The 22,700-nt window shown below is 57.7% G+C and overlaps 1 protein-coding gene across 1 annotated transcript in view; it reads right to left on the bottom strand.

Annotated features, from left to right (window-relative positions):
• Positions 1-22,700, bottom strand: part of TNXB (tenascin XB) — a 59,903-nt gene that overhangs the window by 24,324 nt on the left and 12,879 nt on the right. Inside the window, 14 exon segments of the mRNA XM_035728345.1 lie at positions 203-505; positions 635-943; positions 1,452-1,760; positions 2,023-2,310; positions 3,556-3,855; positions 5,021-5,323; positions 8,284-8,616; positions 10,207-10,512; positions 10,908-11,198; positions 12,948-13,241; positions 14,289-14,657; positions 17,283-17,546; positions 17,714-17,870; positions 22,520-22,635. Coding sequence (XP_035584238.1) covers positions 203-505; positions 635-943; positions 1,452-1,760; positions 2,023-2,310; positions 3,556-3,855; positions 5,021-5,323; positions 8,284-8,616; positions 10,207-10,512; positions 10,908-11,198; positions 12,948-13,241; positions 14,289-14,657; positions 17,283-17,546; positions 17,714-17,870; positions 22,520-22,635 — 3,942 coding nt within the window.

Below are 22,700 nucleotides of genomic sequence, written 5' to 3'. Positions count from 1 at the left end.
TGATCATGTCTGGGGGCCCCCAAATTCAGCTCAGAGAAGCCCATCCTTGGGGCTGGGTGGGCTTGCTCAGCTGCATCTCACAAACAAAGGGCACCACGGCTCAGCCTCGAGCAGAGGGGCCTCCTGCACCCCACTCACCCATCACCTGGGAGAGGGAGACCCTCCCACTGGCCCCACCCTGGGGCTTCCAGCACCCACTCACCTGTCACCCCAATGGCAGACACCGGGCCCACGCGCTGGCCACCGTGGAAGCCGTACAGGTTCATCTTGTACTTGTGGTCTGGCTGCAGGCCTGAGACGGTGACCCCATCCTCATAGCCCGGCACACGCACGGCCTTGGGCTGCCCGTCCCCGTTCTTGTACTGGACCAGGAAGTGGTCAAACTGGCCCTCGGGGACAGTCCAGGAGAGGTGCAGGGAGTCGGGAGTGGCGTCGGTCACGGTCAGCTCCCCCAGGCGGGGCTTGGTGGGAGGTTCTGAAGGTCCGTCTTCCTCTTCCCTTGGGACTGAAGAGAGATGTGAGAGAGAGAGTAAGACCTGGGGGCGGGGGGCGGGGTGACCATGAGGACTTGCTCTCTTCTGGGCTCTCACAGCCACTTGGGGGAAGCAGATATGATGCAGTTCTCCTCGCTCACCTGTCAGTGCCTCGATGTGGGCTGGACCCACTCGCTGCTGGCCATGGAAACCATACAGGTTCACTAGGTATCTGTGCTCAGATTCCAGGCCAGAGAGGATGACGTCATTCCGGTCACCATCTATCCTGACTACTTGGGGTTGCCCGTCTCGGTCTGTGTAGTGGACCTCGAAGGAGTCAAAATCGCCCTCAGTCTTGGTCCAGGAGAGATGCAAAGTATCTGGTGTGGCTTCCTCCACAGTCACCTCCCCTAGGCGAGGCTCAGGCCCTGGAGTACTTGGGGCCTCAGCTTTGATATGTACCCTGGGGGCTGGTTCAGAGAGACAGGTAGAGATGGGTGATTGGTCTGTCTCCACAAGCCTCTCCAAGGACAGAGAAGGAGGGGAAGAGGTGAAGGCTAGAGGTCAGTAATAAAAAGGACCAACTATGGAACAGGGGCATTATGGTAAGTGTTAGAAACCAAGCACTGAGTACATATTGTAGGATTCAGCTAAGTGAGAGGCTTACAAAGGCAAAAGTGTAAGGAAAGGAATTAGTGGCTGACAGAAGCTGGGATTGGGGGAATTGACTGCAAAGGGGCACGGGAAAACGAGCTGTGGGGTCAATGGAGATGTTTTATGTCTCACTTGTAATGGTTTCATGACTTACATATTTACCAAAACTCATTGTTCACATAAAATTGTCCGTGAATTATGCCTCAATAAGGCTACCCCCCCCAAAGTAGGGAAGTAGGAAGCTCAGAACCCCCCTGGCTCGGTCAGAGCAGCAGAGCCACAGCTGGAAGGAGGGCGGCGTGTTCTGGCCACAGCCTCACTCACCAGTCAAGGCGATGGTAGAGACGGGGCCCACGCGCTTGCCCTGGTGCAGCCCGTACAGGAACAGCTTATACCTGCGGGCTGGGTCCAGGCCCGAGACGCTGACCTCCCTGAGGCCGCCCTCCACGGGGACCACCTGGGGCTGCCCGGCCCTGTCCTTGTACTGGACCACAAAGGAGTCAAACTGGCCCTCAGGGACCGTCCACGCGAGGCTCACAGAGTCTGGTGTCACGCTGGTCACCTGTAGCTCCTCCCCAAGATGGGGCTTTGGGGGATGCTTTGTTCTAGCATCGTCCACACCACTCCAGGGCTCTGAGAGGGAGACAGAGAAGGGGCAGCTGAGCTGTTTCTGGTAGTATGGGTGACCTCAAAGGGCAGGACTGAGAGGTCTGGGGACAGGGCTTTGCCACGGCCGAGTCCTACAGGGCCAGTGCTATGGGACTGCGTGAGGAGAATAACTACCGTGAGGGCAGCCCGCACGAGTGGCCACCTGCTTCCCTGGCCTGGCTGGGTGCTCCTGCCGTGCCCGGGGGAGCTCCAGGAGCAGAGCCTGGCCCTGCACAGATGCTCTCACCTGTGGTGCCTTCAGCAGTGAGGGGGCCGTGGCGCTTCTTGCCCAGGAGCCCATAAAGGAGGAATCTGTACTTGCGGCCAGTGTCCAGAGGGGTGATGGTGACCGAGCGCTCGTGGCCCTCCACAGGAACCACCCGGGGCCCATCCTTGTCCTTGAACTGGACCACAAAGGAGTCAAAGTGGCCCTCAGGGACTGTCCAGGAGAGGCGCAGAGAGTCCAGGGTGGGATCTGTCACCCACAGCTCCCCAAGGTGGGGTGGGGCCCCAAGGCTGGCGTCACCTTGGGCAGCTGACAAGAGAGGAAAGATTCTTGTGTTTATTTTTTTTTCCAGAATGACTCTTTGACTGTTTCCTACTAGGACTGGAAAAACCCAGGACTGCCCAAATGATCAGTGCTTCCCCAAAATATTTCCATCACCCTCCCATCTCTGCCACCATCCCAACCGGCCCATGCCTCCCTCCACTTAGCCAATGTGACATCTCTGGGAAAAAAAGAATCCCTAGCTTCCTGCTTACCTTATTCCTCCTGCCATCCAGACCCTTCCCACCTATTAGACACTATTTTCCTATCAGGGTGCAGCTTGGTTTACTCATTTCCTTTTACCAAGGAGCCTACCCTTTGTGATTTCTCTGGCCCTTGGGGAAATCTGAGGGTCCTGGGGACATCAGAGGGGGCACAGGATCCCTGATGAGTGTAGACAGCAGAGGAGAAAGCGGGATGTTATGATGGAGGTGGCCCTCATAGGGTCCGGGGGAGGAGTGGGGGCTGCCTACTTGGTGGGCGGGGGGGGGGGGGAGGAGGGGAGCTCACTTGGGACAAAGAATCCGGTGTCTGCCCCAGAGCCATCCTGAGGCCTGAGAAGGAGCTGGCCTGCTGCCTTCTTGGCCAGGGAGGACGCTGACAGCATTGTTATTGCTAGAGTTTTCTGGCACCAGGGAGCCCCCAGGGGCAGGGGAGGGCCTGGGCTGAAAGCCAGGAAAGGGGCACAGCTGGGCTGGGCCCAAACGCGCCTGGCTGGGCAGCTAGCCCTGGGCTCCTCTGCTTCCCAGTTTCCGAGGCTCCGGGAAGAGGGCACAGGAGGAAAAGGGCCCTCTGGGGGAGGCAGAGAGGGCACCCAATGGGCCTGAGCCAGTAGGATAAGAAAGTGGGTGATGGCAAAACTCTCACCTCAGGAGGTGAGGGCTGCACAGGGCTGAGGGCTGCAAGGCCCAGGCAGGCGGAAAGGGCTCCTGACTCCCTTCGCCCTCCCCCAGCACCCCCATCTCCCATGTCCCACCTTCCAGGAAGGGTCCTGAAGGGGCTTCCCCCATTCAATGGCAGTGGAAATTATGAGAAGAGAGGAAAAGTCAGTGGGGGACACAGACCCAGGACCTGGCCCTGCTTTCCTGGTTCTCATTTGCCTTGAACTGGGGCGGGCAGTGTGGCTTTTCAAACGTAACGGAAGAGGTGGACACAGGGAAGACCAGTAGAAGGAAAGAGACTAAGCAGTGTGAAGAGGGTGGGCAGGCTGCTGGGGGCCTGGAGGGCTCTCACCTGTCTTTGCCTCCACAGAGACTGGGCTGCGTCTCTTCCCACCTTGAAGCCCGTAGAGCAGGAACCTGTACTTCCTGCTGGGCTCCAGGCCGGGGACGGTGACCTCGTGCTGGTCTGCAGCCACGGGCACCACCCGAGGCTGCCCGTCCCTGTCCTTGTACTGGACCACGAAGGAGTCGAATTCACCCTCGGGGACCGTCCACGAGAGGGTCACAGAGTCCGGGCTCTGGTCCACCACTGTCAGCTCCCCCAGCCGTGGCTCTTCAGGGGACTCTGTGGCTGGGGCTGTGGGGAGGGGAGCTAGGACCCAGGAAAACATAGAACATGGCTGAGATCTTGGGCACGAGAACCCCCCCACCCTGAAGGGCTCCTGGGCTCCCAGGGCCTCAAGGGGGCCTTGAAATAAGATGAGACACAGTCACATCTATATTTTCCCTGCCTCTAACTGGAAGGTAGATTTCCTCGGGTGCTCACTGCTGTGCCAGTGTATCTGGGACCATTTTCGTGTCACCTTAGAATGACTGCACAGACTCCAAAATACCATTTACACTCATCCGTACTTCAGAATGTGTGTAGGTTATGACACATGCCCCTAAGTCTCGTTATTTAATGAACTGATAAAGGAGTTCCTGTATTACTAAATCATAAATTTGAATTAAAAATATTTGGTAGGGCGCCTGGGTGGCTCAGTCGTTAAGCGACTGCCTTCGGCTCAGGTCATGATCCCAGGGTCCCGGGCTCGAGCCCCACATCGGGCTCCCTGCTCGGCGGGAAGCCTGCTTCTCCCTCTCCCACTCCCCCTGCTTGTGTTCCTGCTCTCGCTGTGTCTCTCTCTGTCCAATAAATAAATAAAATCTTTAAAAAAATATTTTGATAATTGAATATCAAATAAATTGGTTTCCTCTGTAACCCTATGCATTTATGTTATAGATTTTAAAGCCCTGCTCTGCGAGGGGTCCATGGGTTTCATCAGATACTGTGGCAGAAAAATGGCGGCAACCTGTCCCCAGGGACGCAAGAGTAAGGGCCACGTCCAGGAGAAAGGAAGGCTATAGCACTCAGGGCACTAAGGGCCTCTGAGAAGAGATTCAAGGGATGTGTGTCATTGAAGCCCAGCTAAAAAAGAACATCAGGGGAAGGTGGCAGCTGTGGCCAAGTCACAGCAGGGTTTTGAGAGAAAGGAGGGGAACAGCTGTGGACAATCAGGGGAGACAGACAGAGTCAGATTTAGGTCAGATGGAAGCAAGACACTCCTGCCTGAGGGAGAGGGCAGAATGGAGAGGAACTGGAGGGCAGGGAAGATTCTAGCCTGGGGAAGAAGCCAAGGGGTCAGGGAACAGACTATGGTGCCTGTGACCTCAAGAAGGACTTACAGAGGCCACCGAGGCAGGACCTGAGGGGGTTTGTGGGATGGGGGGATTCTGGGTAACCAGGGATGGGAACTGCCTCACCCCTGCTCACTCACCTGTCACAGTTACCACAGAGAGGGGGCCCACGCGCTGCCCATCATGTAGCCCATAGAAGTTCATCTTGTATTTGCATGCAGGCTCCAGGCCGGGGATGGTGACCTCCCTGAGGCTGCCCTCCACAGGGACCACCTGGGGCTGCCCGTCCCTGTCTTTGTACTGGACCACAAAGGAGTCGAATTCACCCTCAGGGACTGTCCATGTGAGGCCCACAGAGTTGGGGGTCACATCTGTCACTGTCAGCTCTCCCAGGCGTGGCTCCAGGGGCGGCTCTATGGCTGGAGTCTCTTCTGGTTGCGGAGCTGAGACAGAGATGGTGGGAGGCCGTTAGGAAAAGCCCCTTTCCCTTGTTAGTAACTATGTCTGTTGTTTTTGTGGTGCCCACGAGGAGGTTCCCGATGTAAAACTACACTGATGGGCAACATCTGTCTGGCCACAAGCCCTGGCTAAGTCCCCGCCAGGACTGGGGGCTGTGCTGGGGTTGGGGATGGGTGTCACTGAGACCCTGGGAAAGTGGCTGACCGTCCATCTGTAGATCAATGGTCCCCTCCTCCAGGACCGGCAGACTCGTGCTTGCCTGGCATCTTCCTTGGGTGCCTGGTCTGTGGCTCAAACTCATGAAGTTCAAAATCGAGCTCAGGGACTCCCCCCACACCTGCTCCGTCACGGCCTCCCCACCTCAGCAAAGCCACCACTTCACCCTGGGTGTCATCCCCGAGTCCCCTCACACCCTACATCTAGCCCATGAGTAAGGACTGTTGGCACGACCTTCAGAAGCTGCCCCCCCCCCCCCCCCCCCCCCGCCAGCTCCACTCCACTGGAGCCAGCTCCAAGCCCCGCCCATCTCCCTGGACTGCATGGGTCTCCTAAATCCTCCCCGTCCGCCCCACCCCTCCGATCCACTGTGAACGCATTAGTCAGAGCCTGCTCCCCCAAGGACTTCCACCTCACTCAGGGCAAAAGCCAGGTCCTTACAGGGGCCTCTGAGGCCCCACATGATCACCTCCCACATAGCTCCCCCGACTGCAGACATTCCTGGCTTGTGCACAGAGGGTCGGGGCACTTTCCTCTGCCCGGACATTCCTCCCGAAGGCACACGTGCCTTGTTCTGTCCCTCCTCGGGTCTGCCCTCAGAGAGGCCCTTTCTCGCGTCCTTCCCACCCATTCACCGTCTCACCTGCTGGACTTTGCTTTTCTCCAGGTCTCGTTGTTACAGATAGTCCCACAGACAGATTTGTGCGGTCTGCTAGAAGTGTGCTCCCTGGGGAGGGGCTTTGCCTTGCTCGCTGCTGTGTCCCCGGCACCCAGCACACAGCGGGTGCCCCACAAACGGTCATTCAATTAATGAGTGGGTCTGCATGACTGGGCTGGGAAAGTCCCAGCTCGGGCCCCGGTGGGCCCCACCCCCCAACTCAGCTAAGTCTGGGGGGCACTCCTCACCCAGCTCGGGCCCCGGTGGGCCCTACCGCCCAACTCAGCTAAGTCTGGGGGGCACTCCTCAATAGTGACCAAACTTGGAAGGCAGTCCCAAGAAGTAAGACAGTGGCGGAGGTGGCTGGGTGGGTGTGGCTCCCAAGAGCTGTTTTCTGTGGCTTCCGTGGGAGCCTAAGACCAGGCTAGACAGACGAAACCCTGTTTGGGAGGCCTCAGAAAGACAGACCTGAGTCAGAGGGGAGGGCAGGGATGAAGGCAGCTGAGGGGGGCTAGGGGAGGCCGCCATGTCATCAAGTGTCTAAGAGGGACCAGGTAGCAGGCCCGGCAGTGTCCCATGCTCCTTCTAGCTCTGCTCACTCTTGTCTCATCCACTTCCTGCTCACTTCCGCCCTCTCTGCACTTCTTCCCATGAGGAAGAGAAACTGTCCCACACCATCCAACAAACCTCGTTGTTGGGGCTTGGCTTAACTGGAAAACGTGGAGTTATCACTACCCCCGAACATGGCGCTATCCATGCTGCATTTGACGTAATCTTTCTTTACTTTAGAAATGTTTCTCACTGGCTGTATCCACCTCTTCCCGGCAATGGGAGAGTATGTGCTGCGGGCCGGGAACAGCCCCTGGGGCAGCTCAGCAGGCTCCAGCTACCCACCACCTGCCTGCTCTGACAATGAACATCATGCTCCATCCTGAAGCTGAGAACTAGGGAAGCCACAAACAGAACTCAGTCTGTCAAATGCCCAACTCCATTTTCTGTTACTGCACTGCCTCAGTCTGTGCCCAACACAGTCCATTCCTCCCTGGGGACCAGAGACAGGACCTCACAGAGCCCAGTGTGGCTGCCTGGGACAGACAGCAGATGGAAGGACACCCTAAGACAAACCTTGGCAGCATGTGCGGGCTTGGCACGAGCCTCCACCCTGCTACTTCGGGCCTGCAGGACAGTAACCCAGGGTGGCTTTCTCCTCTCCCTACTCTCAGTACTAATGGAGGAACAGAAAGAAATTAGGAGTAGAAGGTTCTGGAAACTAAGCCAGCCATGAGGTTGGGCTTTGTGGAAGTACAGGAACCATGCTCTGAAAACCTGTTTCTCTGCTTTTAAGTTTTTAATCTTTCCCCTTATAGTAAAAGGTGTGTCTTTGAGCGAAGGGTAAAGAGACGCCCCTTGCTGTGACCAAGCTGGGCAGGTCAGCAGGAGAGTCCCAAGTCCCAGAGGCCTGTCTCGGGTCTGGCCCCTGGTGCTGAGGCTCTGCAGAGGAGATCCCTGGGCTGGGTCCTTTGTGGTGCCAGATGGCCCCATACATGGGCCCAAGAGAGGGGATGGAAGGGATGTCCCTCTTTGCTATAAAGTCACTCACTGGATGAGCAGTAAAGAAACTTTCCAGCTACACTGCTGAAGAGGCTGATGTCTCATGCACTTCTGATCAGCTGAGCCCCAGCTGAGGAACCAGCCAAACGGGGGCAGAGCAGACTCCAGACTAAGGACAATTATCATCATCCTGTGGCAACGCTGACAGCATGTGCCCTCTGTGCCTGACCCTTTCTTAATGCTCCATGTCTGTTAACTCATTTAACCCTCACTACAGTTCTGTGGGATGGCTGTTACTATCCTCCGTTCACGCCTGAGGAAACAGAGGCACAGAAAGTTTAAAATTGCTCAGGTCACAAAGCTGGTTATAGCCTGGTCCCCAGGGAACTGTTCTTTCTGGGTCTCCCCCAAGCGGTGGGGGGGCCTCATGCTACCACTACAGAAGGGAGAGCCATGGCCACGGGGAAGCTGGGGCCCAATGGTGGGAGGAAAAGGAAGCAGGTCCTCGCCCCCACTCACCAGTCATGCCCACGGAGGACACGGGGCCCACGCGCTGTCCCCTGTGCAGGCCGTACAGGTGCATCTTGTACTTGCGCCCCAGCTCCAGGCCCCCGATGGTGACCTCACTCTCGTCACCCCTGACACGCACCACCTGGGGCCGCCCGTCCCTGTCCTTGTACTGGACAGTGAAGGAGTCGAAGTGGCCCTGGGGGACGGTCCAGGAGAGGCTCAGCGAGTCTGGGGAGGATCCTGTGACCGTCAGCTCCCCTAGGAGGGGCTCCTCGGGGGGCTCCGGGGCCTCCGTGCTGGGTTCTGTGGGGCTGGGGGTCTCCTCCACAACTTCCTGGGGGGCTGAGAGAAGACATGGGGGATACAGGCTTGTGGTGTGTCTTGTTTTGTTAGTTAATCATGACAATAAAGTACATTCAGCAAATAAAGTCCTCAGGCTGCAGTCTTTGGAGTTCGGGGAGCCTTTGTATTAGCTGTTCAGTAACTCGTGGGCGAGAGCTGAGACAGGCCCCTGGCCCCTGTCACGTACTGCTGGCAGGACCGTATTGGCAGCTTCTGTCGGGGGCGGGGTCTCCCCTCACATCTGAGAAAGGAGCTGAGGTGGGAAGAGAGGAAGTTCTGAGGAGTTTTCTACCGTGTCCACAGACAGGGCTGACCTCTAGAAATCGAGGGGGCAGTAAGGCCTCTTCCAGTCTGCCTTCCTCCCTTTCAGCTCCAGCACCTCCCCAGGGTTTCTCAGTGGCCCCCAGCCCACTTAGCAGGACACCAGACAGAATGTGCCCTGGCTAAGGCCTCCCTGGGCAGCCCCGCCCCTCCTTCCTCTTCAGACAAGGATGGAGAAAGCTGTGGGGGTGGAGGGGCTGGGAAGGGCTGCGCTCTTCCCTGGCTGCATCTAGAATCACAGCCCCAGGGGCACCTATCCACCGTCTGGCGACTCGGTCTTCGCTGAGGCTCCGTGGAGAAAGGAGACTGGCTTCTGTGTCCCACTCTCTGGGGGTACTACTGGAGTACTACTCAGGGGACAGGAGACTGAGAGGGAGCATGCAAGCGTGGGCAAGGTAGGGAGATGAGGACAAGGAAAGGACACCGGGAAGGGAGAGAGTCAGGGAGAAATAGCAGCTCGCTCCTGAACAGTGGTCCTGATGTGCCAGGCACTGTTCTAAGCATGTACGTTTGTACACTGACTGATTTAATTCTAATGACTCTGTGAAGCAGCTACCATTATCCTCATTGGACAGATGAGGAAGCTGAGGTTCAGAGAGGTTCAGTAATTTACACAAAGTCCCAAAGGTAGTAAATTGCAGAGCTAGGCTTAAAATCCAGGCAGTTGGATCCAGAGCCTGTGCTCCCAACCACAAGGCTACACAACCACAGAGATGGTGCTGACCAGGAGGAGCCTGGACGGGTGGAGGAATGAGGGGCGGTGGGAGGAATGAAATGGGGCCCTTTGCCCTGCTCCCAGTTGGCTAGGAGTCAGGGATTTGGGGGTCCAGGATGAGGCCTTTTCATGCCAGAAAGAAGCTGAGGGAAAAGAAGGACTCTTGTGCCTTGGATCTGTGGGCTCTGAGCCGAGCAGCAATGGTGGGAAGGTGCGGGCAGCTGGTGGCGGAAGCCGGAAATGACAGCAGCCTCAGCCAGGCCGCGGTAGGGGAAGGAACACAGTGGCTGAGGATATCTGTAGGGAGGACAGCCCGGGGTGGAGGTGTTCCAGATGTTTGGAATGGGGAAAACGGGACCTGTTCTTGGAGATGGAGAAGCAGGGCTGAGAGAAAGGCCAGGGGCTGGTGGCTGGATGAGAGGTCCTGGGATGTGGAGAAGTAGAGGGTAGAGGCTTGGTAGGCCTGGAGCCCAGAAGGAGAGGGTGGAGGGAGGTCTGAAGGAGCCCCTGGGCCAGGTCCTACTCAGAGGAAGGTCTGGGTGGCCTTGACTCACCTGTGGTGGCCACCACGGACACAGGTCCCACGCGCTGCCTGTCATGAAGCCCATAGAGGTTCATCTTATACTTCCGGTGGGTCTCCAGGCCCGGGATGGTGACCTCATTCTCATCCCCCCCGACGGGCACCGCCTGGGGCTGGCCCTGCGCATCCTTGTACTGGACCACGAAGGAGTCGAAGGAGCCCTGGGTCACGGTCCAGGACAGGCGCAGGGAGTCTGGGTTTGCCTGAGTCACCCACAGCTCCCCCAGCAGGGGCTGCACTGGGGCCTCTGGGTTGAGGGACTCCGCTGTCTGCTCCGAGGCTGTGAATAAGAGGATCCAGTGAGGGCGGTACTGGCAGCCCCAGACTGGGGTTCTGGGTTTGGATGGGCCATCATACCCGGGGGTTCTGGGTTTGGATGGGCCATCATACCCGGGAGTCACCCGGGTATTCAGTTAGCATCAATTAGGAGTGCTGACCTCCTGGGAAGTCTGGCACAGCCCAGGGTATGACACATCTTCTGGGCCTTGGGGAGCAGCTGAATGGGGTGGAAGGGCCCTAGCAGGACGGGGGAGGCTGGTTCTCCCTCAGTCTGGGAGTGGGGCCAGGATTCGGAGTCAGCCATCACACTGGGAGGCCCCACCTGGCTCCTGGCTGAGGGCAAGTGTGGGGAAGGCTGGGAGGGGTCACATGGGGGCTTAGGTGGTTGCCACTTACCAGTGGTGCCATCGGCTGTGAGGGGGCCATGCCGCTTCTTGTTGGCCATCCCAAACAGAGTGAATCTGTACTTGTGGTTAGGCTCCAGTGAGGAGACAATGACTGAGCGCTCGGGCCCTTCCACGGGCATCGCTTGGGGCTGTCCATCCCTGTCCCTATATTGGACTACGAAGGAGTCAAACTGGCCCTCAGGGACAGTCCAGGAGAGGTGCAGTGAGTCTGGGGTGGGATCTGTCACCCACAGCTTTCCGAGACGGGGTTGAGTCGCTGGGCTGGGATCACTCTGAGGCACTGGGAAGAGGGGTAGAGAGAAAGGAGGAACACAGGTCAAAGGAAAAGGGGGACTCCATCTCCCACATAGGGATGTTGTGTGAGGTTGTGCATGTTGTTCACTGCACAAAGGTGCATGGCTGAGGGAACACTGAGGGGCTGAAATGCAGCCACCCTCTGCTTGCCAAACTGTGTGCCCTGGCACAGAGCTATGCTCACCTAAGGAAGGGTGCCTTCTTCTAAAGGGCGCAGAAACACCGTATGGACTAGTGTGGCCCTGACTCTGCAGCCTAGTGAGGCGCTTCGGAGAGAAGGGAGCCCAGCCAACTCTTTCTGTGTCTCCACAGCCAGGGAAGTCTCCCAGGGCGATCTCTACTGTTTCCAGGCCTAACTACGAGCTCGCTTCTCGTCCAAGAGAAGGAAGTACCATCTTTGGAGCTTTTGAATGCGGGAGAGTCTCCCACACCTTGCTCAGGGGCGGGGGGGGGGCACCTCCTTCTCTCCCACCCTGTACCACCAACACTTCACTCCCCACCACTGTGCCCCCCCCCGCCCCCGCACCGGCATTTGCAGGAGCTCCTCCCCTTGGCTGCTAGCTCCCTCCAGCCTCTACCCTCCCTCCTTGCTCTCTAGTCCCAGCCCAGATTCCAGAAAGAGCCGTCTACACTGGTTGTAGCCATGTCCTCACCTCCATCACCCTCTCGATCAAGCTCCACCCTCCACTGGCAGCTCTCACCCGGGCCAGCAGTGACCTCGCCACTGTTAAGTCCTGTGGACTCACTCGTACGGAATCTGACATGTCGGACCGCACCCTTCATTTTCGCATCCAGGACACCACTCTCCCTGGCTGTGCCCCTCTCCGTGAGTCACCCCCTCGGGCTACCCTGATGCTCCTCTTCCTCTGTCCATGCCCTGAGTGTCGGCTAGCGTCACTGCACCCCCCACACCCTCACCCTGGCTCCTGTCTCCCAGGTCCCCTCTTCAGGCCTTCTCTCTGCTCTCCAGACCTGGGAGGGCAGCAGTGATCACCCCATGGCCCCGCCATTTTCTGCCTAAGTGCCCTCCCCCTCTCCGTGCCTGGACTCTCCTCATCTATAAACGGGCGCGCCTCACGCGGCTGCTGCAGCCAGTAAGTGTGCTGACACCCTTAGAAAATCTTGTTAACAAGCACTCCAAAGAGGTCTGTCTAAGCGTCCCAAGCGGGGCCTGTTCCTCACCTCTGCTGTTCCTTGCCTCAGGGCACGGCACTGTCTGCTCTAGACACGGGGGAGCGCCTGGGCCTCCTCATTGTCCTTCACCTGCCACATCCAGCCTCACTGCCTCCATCGCAGGCAGGCCAGCATCATTGCTTGCTGGCTCTTAACTCACTTCTCTAGCTACACTCTGCAGCAGCTTCAGTGTTATTTGTAAGGTAAGTATCAAATCATGTCACTCCCACTTACAACCCTCACATGAGCTCCAAGCTCCTCAGTCAGACACACACAAGCGCAGTCCCCTCAGTGCCCCAGGCGCCCTGCTCTCCATCCAGAGGAAACAGACAGATTCTCCTCCAGGGCCACACTCGCTCCTGCCTCACTCTCCATGGCTCCCTCTGTCCGCACTGCCCTCCTCAACCTCTCTGCCTGACCCACCACTATTTTCCCTTCAGGATTCATCTCAGGCCCCACTGCCTCCAGGAAGCCTTCTTGGAGTTCCCAAAGCACTGGGAGGACCTCCTTCAAGACCATGCAGAGGGCAGGGGTAGGGGTTGGTGTGACTGTTCTCACTCACGGATCTTGGCTTCAGCCACCAGGGGGCCATGCCTCTTCTTGCCCAGGAGCCCATATAGCAGGAATTTGTACTTGCGGCCAAGGTCCAGGTTGGTGATGAGGGCTGAGCGCTGGGATCCTTCCACAGGTACCACCTGGGGCCCATCCCTGTCCTTGTACTGGATCACGAAGGAGTCGAATTCGCCCTCGGGGACCGTCCAGTGCAGGAGCAGGGAGTTGGACGTCATGTCAGTGACTATCAGCTGGTCCAGGCGTGGCGGGGCCAAGGGCTTCCCAAGCTTTGCCCCATCCTTGTCTGGAATGTGGGGGCAAAAGTAAAGCAGGTGAACTCAACCGTTGCCTCATCTCTGGTCTCCTTCCCTCTCCTCAGCCCACTGGATCCCTCCTTCCTGGACAGCTCCGTTGCTCAAAGCCTCCCCTTCCTCCCCTCCCAGGCCTCTGTGAGCAGCCCTCTCTGTTCTGCAGTGAGAGCTCTAACCCTTCCCTTGTGCTGGCCTCCCCACGCCTCGCAAACAGTCCAGTCCCTCTCCACATCAAGAGCTTTGGGGGAGTTTCAGGTCCCCCCTGGCTCTTCCTGAGTCAGAACCTCCTCACTGCTGCTCTGGAGCAGCTGAAGACTCCTCCGCCCAAGTGGACTTTTCTCTCCCTCGCTACCCGCTCTCCTAGCGCTGAGCCTGACCTGGAGTGGCCGGCAGAGCCGCTACCCGAGTCCCATAAAGAGGGACCAGGAGGGAAATTGAGTGCCTCACGGGTTCCACCAACCTCACCCATCTCTGAAGCCCTGCTGGCTAGGAGCTCCCTATGCTAAGGCACCTCCATCCCCAGCAGAAACGGGGTGGTGGGACCATGCAGCGCTATCCACTGCAGGCCAGCCTCCCAGGGTGGGGGGGGGGGGGCCACTGTCCTAGCCTGCCCAGGGAGGGGGTGGTGGGGCTGCGGGGAAGGGAAGGGGAAGAGGGGGCTAAGAGCCAGTACCCTCAGGGCTAGAGGCCTTGCCACGCCTACCTGCAGAGATCTATGAGTGCCCAGGAATTGGGGAGGACACAGGGCAAAGAAAGCTGCAGGTGGAAAGCCAGAAGCCTACGGCCTGTCTCTCTGACTCCCTGCCCCACCCTCTGACTTATCTCCTCCCATCCTCTTTTCCCCTTCATTGTTCTAAGACTCCCTCCAATCCTCTTTCCTCTGAGCCTTCTACTCCAACCTTCTCTCTCCTTGTTTGCTCTTACCACTGCAACCCAACATGGGGCGCAGCCCTTCCTTCCCCACCCCACCTCTGAAGCCCGGATGGCCCAGCCCCTCCCCCATCCTCAGGACACTGAGCTGAGCAGAGTGCAGGCTATACCCATAATGCCTTGGTAGATGAGAGGGGCAGAGGGCACGCCCTCCGGGGGGACCCCGCGGAGTGACAGCTCATAGGGGGCTCCAGAAGGGGGTGAGGGCACCAGAGCCTGGCGGACGTCCCCTGGCAAGAGTTCCTCGTGCGCTCCCGGCCCCTCGTGCACCCGAAGGCGCAGCTGGAAGTGGGCAAACGTGTCAGGCTGAGCTGTCCAAGCGACGCGGAGCTTCCCTGTCTTGTCTCTGCCCAGCACCCTCAACTCTCCCAGCTCCTGGGGGCGCTGCTGCAGTTCGGGGGCCCGGGCCCCTTGAGTCGTGGAAGGGCCTGAGGGAGGAGGCTCATCAGTGGCCCCCAAGAGGCCCGAGGGAGAGGACCCTGGGAAAGGGCAGGGTGAAAAAATAGGAGAGTCGAGAATGAGAGCAAGAAAGGAAATCGCAGCCCCCAGGTTCTGCCTTCTAGCCTCGAAGAGCCTACAGACCCTCCCTCTCTGCTCCTGAGTCTGTTCCCTGGGCCACCTCATCCTCCCAACAGTCTGCCCAGTCTTCCCAGCACCCCTGCCCACCACATTTCCGAACAGACAGGCCTGCGGGCAATAACCTAAAGAAATGAAGCTGGCCATCCCTCCCCTCACAAGGCTCCTATGACCTCCAACCCCCACAGACTGCCGCGGCCCTCCCTAAGCACACCCCCCCCCACCCTGTGGTCGTGACTTCCATTAGTGCCGCGGGTGAGAAGCCTGGAAGAAAGGGGGAGAGGTGCTGTTAGGGAAGGCAGATGCGAGGGAAGAGTGGGTAGTGAAGAGAGAGGGAAGAGAGAGAGTGTATGTGTGGGTACATCCAGCTCAGGTGGCATCTGGGCCCTAGGGGGTAAGAACAGGTCCACAGCCCTCCCCAGGGCAGCCAGAGAGCACCCCTCCCCCGAGCCCAGCATCGCTCCTGTGGAAGAGACAAGCATGAAGTGGTTTCATCTCTCACAGACACAAGCTGCCTGACGGCTTCAAGGCCACCCCCACCCAGTTCTGATGTGTCCCTTTGAGGTCAAGGCCAAATTGTGGAAAAGAGTAACCACTGACCACAGCCTTCAGCCACCCTCACCGCAGTGAGTCAGAGTGGGGAAGTGACGGTGTCACTCGGCTGCCCCACTCACACTGCTCCAGTGAGTTTTTGTAGACCCGCTTCCTCCCCCCCAAATGCCCCTTCCGTTGCCCAGGACGGCAATCCTGGTAAAGTGTCCGGGGAACCCTAAAGACCGGCTTAGTGGTGGGGTCCCCTGGAGGCTGGACCGGGTAGTGCTTGAAGGCCGAGGGGTGTGGCGGGGGTGGGGTGGCGGGCTGAGCAGTGAGGCGGTGGGCGGAACTCTTGGATGCGGACTCCAGCGGCAGGCGAGGCTGGGCAGGGGATGGGTGGTCCCGCGGCCCCAGCCCATGCTACCTGTGGTGGTGATGAAGGCGTAGGACTTGGAGGTCTGCCCTGCCCGTACCCCGTGGACCTCCACGTGGTAGGTGGTGCCGGGCCTGAGGTCAGGTAGGCTGACGGTGCGCGTGGTGCCGGGCACGGCCAGCTCCCCGCCGGGGCCCTCTGCCGGCGGCTGGGGCTGCCAGCGCAGCACCACGCGCTCGAAGTGGCCGCGGAGCCCGTCAAGGGACACGAGTAGTGCGCCGTCGGCGGAACTGCCCAGCACCTCGGGCTTGGGGTGGCGGGGCGCGGCCACCCGGTCGACGCCTTCGGGCGAGAGGCCGTGGATGCCCTGGTTGGAGTCCCGCTTCCAGGTGCCCGGGTCGGGGCTGGCGGTGGGGTGGGGGCGACGGGGCGACGGGGCGGGGGAGCCGACGGGGGCGGCAGCTGCCCGGCGCCGCTGCAAGTATTCGTGGATGTGGCGCGCCACCGACGCGTAGGTCTGGTTGGCCCGCAGGGGGTAGCCATGAGCCCTCAGGTGGCGCTCCAGGTCTTGCACGGTGCCGCGGAAGCGGCCCAGCTCGCCCGTCAGGTTGCCCCACGCCCGCCGAGGGGGCTGCGGCAGGCTAGGCCCAGGCTGAGGCTCCTCCTCCCCCTCCTCGGCGGGCCGCGAGGGCCGAGCCGGGCGCGCGGGGCGCGGGGGCCGCTGGGCCGGAGCCGGCCGGGGACGGGGTTGGGGGGGCGGGGCGGGGGGGCGCACCTCCGGGTAACTGTAGTGGCCTGGTGCTGCCGGGGGCAAAAGAGGGGGGGGAAGGGGGAGAGCAGGTCAGTGGCAGCCCCCCCCCCCCCCCCGCCGCGCCCCTGCGCTCCTCCCCACGGCAGCCCCGCCCTCGGTCCCTCCCGCCGGAGCCAGAGGTCTCTTGCCTGTGCCCCAGCCCCACCTGGAAAGAGAACCAGAGAAAGGAGTCAGTGTCCCAGGAGCCCCTCCCCGCTCGCCCTCCAAGCCCGCCACTGTTGGAACCCTAAAAAGGAGAGAGAAGCCAGCAGGTGGGGCCCTGTGTCTGAAGGAGAGAAAGGGGAGTGGGAGGAGAGAATGTGAGCTACTGCGAGGTGGGCGTCCCCCTGTCACAGGAAAAGAAAATAAATATCCATCTGTTAAGAGACCTTGAGGATTAGTGGAAAATCACTGCTCTGAGACCTAACTCCCCCAAACCCCAATCTACAGCCCACAGGACTGCTGATGTCTGATCTGCCTAATTCCAGTCCCTACCAGGGCTGACCACTGGCTGTGAGCACCAGGCTGTCCCCGTGCCTGTTCCAAGCACCGCCCCATCTGGGTGGGTCAGACAGCCTCTCCTATTTACCCCCTCTCTCCAGGGGGCAGCTCCTCAGGTGGTCCAACCTGCAGGCTTCCCCCAGGACTCCAGCCCCCCAGGGCTCTGTCTTCCCAGGGCCGCGGTTGCACAGCAAGGCCCCAGCAGGTGCTTTACCACACACCCTGCCAAGGTGCATTCAGAGGAGCCTGGGAACCCTAGACATGGGCTCCCAAGGAAGGGGCTGCTACACAAAGAAACCGGGCCCTTTGCTAAGCCCTGGCCAGCCTTACCTGTGTTGGCCCTGACAGAAGCCGGATAGCTTACTGCCCGGCCCTGCTCTGCCGTGACGGTCACTACATATTCCACGCCTGGCATCAGGTCGGTCAGCACCGTCCCGTCCGCCTCAGAGGGCACCTCCAGCCGCACCCTCTGGTTGCCAGCGCTGACGTAGGACACGACGAACCGGTCCACCTCAGCCTGGGGTCGCAGCCAGCTGAGCTCCAGTGTGGTTGGTGTCACAGCCACCACTCGGAGGTCTTGTGGGCCATCGATCACTAGCCAGGTGAGAGGGAAGAGGGATCAGGTGGGAGTCTGGTCCTTCAGTCACCAGCTTTCCCTCTAAGAGCTTTGTCCCCACCCCAGCCCTCACTTCTGCCTTCCCAGCCACCCCCCTCAAATCCAGCTCTCCAACCAGGACCCTGCCCACAGCCCCAGCTCTCACTGGTGGTGATGGTCTTGGAGGCAGGAGGGCCCCAGCTAGTCCCTCGAAGGGCGCGGACCGTGACCTGGTACTCCTGCCCGGGTGCCAGTCCTCTCTGGTCATAGGCTGAGGCAGAGCTGGGTACCCGTGCTGTGAATGGGGGGCTCACCCCCTCTGTCTACAAGAAAGAGAGCGCCAAGTGGATCAGGGCTGGTGCTCTCACCCCCGCTGCTCAGTCTCCCTTAGCTCCTCTTTCTCCAGTTCCAGGTACTGCCCACATGGAACTGTGTAGAGCTTGGAGTACAGCTGGAGGGTATGGCTGGTGGCAGCAGACATGTCTAAGAGGTTTAGTCTGTACCAGATGCCGGTCAAGGCAACTTACATATATGAACTCACTTAATCCTCAAGAGAACCTTAGGAGGGAGGTCATGTTATTATTCCCATTGGACAGATGAAGAAACCGAGGTACAAGGTCACCAACACCAAGAATGGGGCAGGGATTCCAACCCCCCAGGCCGTGTGACCTCACAGCCCCCTCTCACAGGAACTACCTTTTTAGCTGGTTCATCAGCTATCTGCCAGAATCTACCCAGCACATGGCAGGATCCTCCCTCTGGCTTTCCCCAGGCAACCCTGCCTACCCTGCCTCCCAAGCTCACTCCTGTCATAAGGGATGAAGTAACTGAGGGACGCACCTTCCCAGTCTCACTTCCTCCTTACAGCATCTGCCCCGGCCTAAGCCTCCCCACAGACACCTGCCCCTGGCTGGGTAATGTGGCTGTGACTCTTGTCTTGACATTTCCCTTTAGGCACTTTTCTTGTCTCCTGAGCACGGCTGTAGGCCCCTCAAAAACAAAGCCTATCTGCTCTAAGCTTCACAAAGATGTTTCCCAGTTTCGTACCTGGTATCATGCTGGGCATGAGGAAAGATATGTCTCCTGTTCTCAGCTCATGTTCTAGTAGCTAAATGTATGGCCACATCTTAAGGTGAATTGGATCCGTACCCAAATCTCTCGCTGTACGTGCCTGTGAGCAAACAACCCCCCTCCAAGTGCACATTGAAGGTATTATGATTATCTGTGGTGACCCCACAGGAACTAGGCCAGCCTCGGCAGGGTCTCCTTGGAGGGCCCGCCACTGGGGAAACAGGAGGAATGGACATCTATGAGCAGTCTAACTGCCCCGACTTTCACTGGCCTGTCTAGCTAGGACAGCTAATAAGGACGCTCTGTTCTGCTTAGCTATGTTGGCCGTGATGGGGACACCTCCATTCAGCCAAGTAGGATTGGAAATTTCAAAAGGTACTCTCCTAAACCAAGAAAATTGTGGGGAAATCAACACAGTAAATACCAAAGTATAAAACCAGATGAGAGGCCACGTGGAGATTTCTGGGTTGAGGATGAAATAAAGCTTTGTCAGAGTTTTGTTGGCCAGAAAGTTTTCCTGGGCACACAGGCCCCCTCTTCATCTCCTACTCACCCCGCCCTAGGATATTCCAGCCTAGGAGCCCTTGGGTGGGCCTCAGCTGAAGGCCTGTGAAGTCCTCATCCTTGCCAGAACTTTCTCTTTTTCCAATCCCCCCAACCCAACCTGACACACATACACACCTCCCCAACTCCCCCCAACCCCCCCCCCACCCACCCCTTGGGTGCTCCCTGATGACATCTGGTCCTTCCAATGAGACAAGCCCATCTTGAGTTCCCCTTCTCCCTTCAGACCACCTACATGAGCCTTTGAAACACCTCTTACTCCCTCCTAAGACCCATTTGGGAACAGTCCCCTCAAAGTCCCACATCTCTCATCTGTCTGGTCTGAGACAGGCTCTCTAGGCCGATGCTGGCAACCCTTGCTGATTGCTCGGCCGCTTCACTGATTGTCCTTGGCGAGTTTCTAACCCTGTTCTCCGTACCAACCTCATGGCTCTGGCGGGGGGGGGGCGGGGAGGGGCACCATCTTGGTTGGATCCTGGAGCTTACCTCCCCAACCTCCCCCTTTCAGACCAGACCCAAACACAAACTTTTCTAAGGCCATGAGGTCTTGTGTCCCAGTGAAAACAGGGCATAGCCCAGGTTCTAGGCTGCAGAATATACCCGGACAAAGAGTGCCTGACCCTCCTCCTCTTCAAGGGCTCACCTCCCTCAGTTACTTCTTGCTTCCTCTCATATCCAGAGAGCAACCAGCCTTTTGCAAAATAACAACATTCCTTGAGTTAGTGGTCCTCAGGCTTGGGGTACAACAGAATCCCCTGGAGGGCTTGTTATAGCGCAGGTTACTAGGCTCCAGCTGCAGTAGATCTGAGGCTGGAGTCTGACAGTCTGCCTGTGTAACAAGTTTCCAGGTGATGCTCATGCTGCAGGTCCAGGGAATATGGTTTGAGAACCACTGAGTCAGAGTAGCAATGCCACGTATACAGGGAGAAGGAGGAATGTTCCTCTTGCGAGTACTGAGGATCATTCCAGTGACTAGGTGTGTCCCTTTGCCAGGAACAGCACAGCGCTGGGCTTTGAGACAGAAGTGCTTCTGGAAAAGGGAAGGGGGTAAAGGGGAGATAGGCTTCTAAGAAGATGGCAGTGCCAGAGGACAGCCAGCTACCAATACACTCTGTGCCAAGCAGAGATGGACAGAGAGCGCTGGCTAGGGCAGGGGCCCAGCCATGGAAAGCTTAGAAAGCAGCTGGAGGGCCAGTAGCACAGGCTAATGTGCAGTCCAAGAGAGGTGTCTGGGGGCCAATTTTACAGGAGCCTTTTCCACACCCGGGTTCAAAGAGAACCCAGAATGTGACAGAGGCTCATAACCAGAGATGAGCTGAGCCGGGCAGAGGCCAGCTCGACCCCACCTGGTCCCTGGTGAGGGAGGAAGCCTAGAGCTTCAGCTGGAAAGACGCACCTCTTGAAAACACCCAACGGTGGGTTCATATTTACTAAGAGCAGAGGACCACGCCGCTGCCTTGCAAGCTCTTTCTATCTCAAGTGTTTATTTTAATTCTTCTTTCCCTGAAGTTCTTAGGGAAGTTCCTTTTAAAAGTCCCATCCTCTCAAGATCAGCACTATGTCAATAATATACACACAGAAGAGAGTGGGAGAAACACTTAAAAATGTTAACAGTGCTTGTTTTAGTGTGAAGCAGCCAAGAATTATTTGTTTTTTTTCCTCTAGTTGCCAAATTCTTGTCTTGTGATTAAATTATTTTTATAACAAAAACAATTTTTTTTTTTTTAGCAGAAGGAAAAAACCCAAGCTATATGGGTTGTGCTGCAAAGTAGGAATTTCTGCCTCTGCTTCCCCCAGCCAGTGAGGAGAGACAGAGCCTGGTAGGGGTCTGGTCTTGGGGCTCTAATAAGAAGACTTAGAATGACCAGGCCAATTAGGGTGGGGATGGCAGCCAGCACCTCTGAGCTGTCCCTTCTGTTCTAAAGCCCTCCTAGGGTTTAGGCCCTGGGAGTTATTTATTTTTCCAGAGTTTTGGAGATTAGGGTAAATGGCCTATTCACCCAGGGTGTTTGCATGAAGATGCAGGAAAACATGAGTTAGACAGTAGAAATGTCAAATGATTTGGAGCTGGGAGGCCAAACATCATAAAAGCCCAATCTGCATAAAAGGGGGTCTCTAGTGAGAGGCCACAAGGTTTTGTCCTTCAGGTGCCCCAAATATTTTGAGAGCGAGTTGGAAGGAGACAGAAAGAATGCTTTGCAGTACACTGATGACACGGAGGCGGGAGAACCAGTTCACAGACTCAAATTATTGCAACAGCCTAGCAGCTTGGCCCAAACCAAAAAAGATAACACTGAACAGAGCCACATGCAAAGGCCTATATTTAGGCTAAAAAAGTGTATATAGTTGAATGTCATCTTTTTTCCTTCTTTCTCTTTTCCTTGTTTACATTTTCTAAAGTTTCTATACTGAGCCTACATAACTTTTATAATAAAACTTATTTTAAAAACAAACATGATCAAAACAGTTGACAGGGGGCGCCTGGGTGGCTCAGTCGTTAAGCGTCTGCTTTCAGCTCAGGTCACGGCCCCAGGGTCCTGGGATCGAGCCCCACATTGGGCTCCCTGCTCCGTGGGAAGCCTGCTTCTCCCTCTCCCACTCCCCCTGCTTGTGTTCCCTCTCTCGCTGCCTCTCTCTCTCTGCCAAATAAATAAATAAAATCTTAAAAAAAAAAAACCCAAAAACAGATGACAGTTTCTGTGACCACAAGTTAATATACATCAGCTCTGAGAAAATTGCCGGGCTATCCAGAGTTAGCCAGGAGAACTACAGGACTCCTCCCTGCCTTCACATTTTGGGGGCAAATGCAAAAACCACGAGGCACTAGAGGAGGGAACCCAGGAAGTGAAGAAGTCAGAGAACAAAGCCTTAGGGAAAAGGGGTGAAGAAACCAGGGGGTTTGGCTTGGAGAGAATGAAGAGAGCGGTGATGGCTGATGTCTCCAAATACCTGAAAGCCTGTGGTGGAAGCTGCTGGGAAAGCAAAGGCAACATGCTGACGCTGGGCCAACGGATGGATGTAGAATGGGGCAGATTTAGGTTCAGCAACAACAGAAAGAACTACCTACCGGTGATGACCAACAATGGACTGGACAGCCTCAGGAAGTCCTGAGCTCACTGTCACCAGAGGTAGTCCCAGCAGCAGTGACCCGAGGCTTCAGAGGCCTTCTGGACCCAGTGTGGGGTAGGATGAGAAGGCCTTTATGGCAGCTTCAGGAACCTAGCCAGTGTGGACTCAACCACTGACTACCTGGAACTCTCTGCTTGAGGCGAGCACTCCCTCCCCTGAGTCTCACCCCCTCAGCCCCCTCAGCCCACTCCTGTAGCTTAGCTCTCACCGTGGGAATGAACTGAATTTCATAGGCATCCACCGTGCCAGGAGCCCGGGTCCACTCTGTCCGAACCGTTGTCTCCTCCAAGAGGTGCATCCTCATGCCCTCAATGGCTGGCACCTCTGCCCAGGAGAATGAGATATGGGAAGGTGGTTAGTCCGAGGCAGCCCCCCACCCCCTACCCCTA

This window comes from Zalophus californianus, chromosome 7, assembly GCF_009762305.2.
Source record: "Zalophus californianus isolate mZalCal1 chromosome 7, mZalCal1.pri.v2, whole genome shotgun sequence".
Lineage (NCBI taxonomy): Eukaryota > Metazoa > Chordata > Mammalia > Carnivora > Otariidae > Zalophus > Zalophus californianus.
This window is presented reverse-complemented; position numbering and strand designations above follow the sequence as displayed.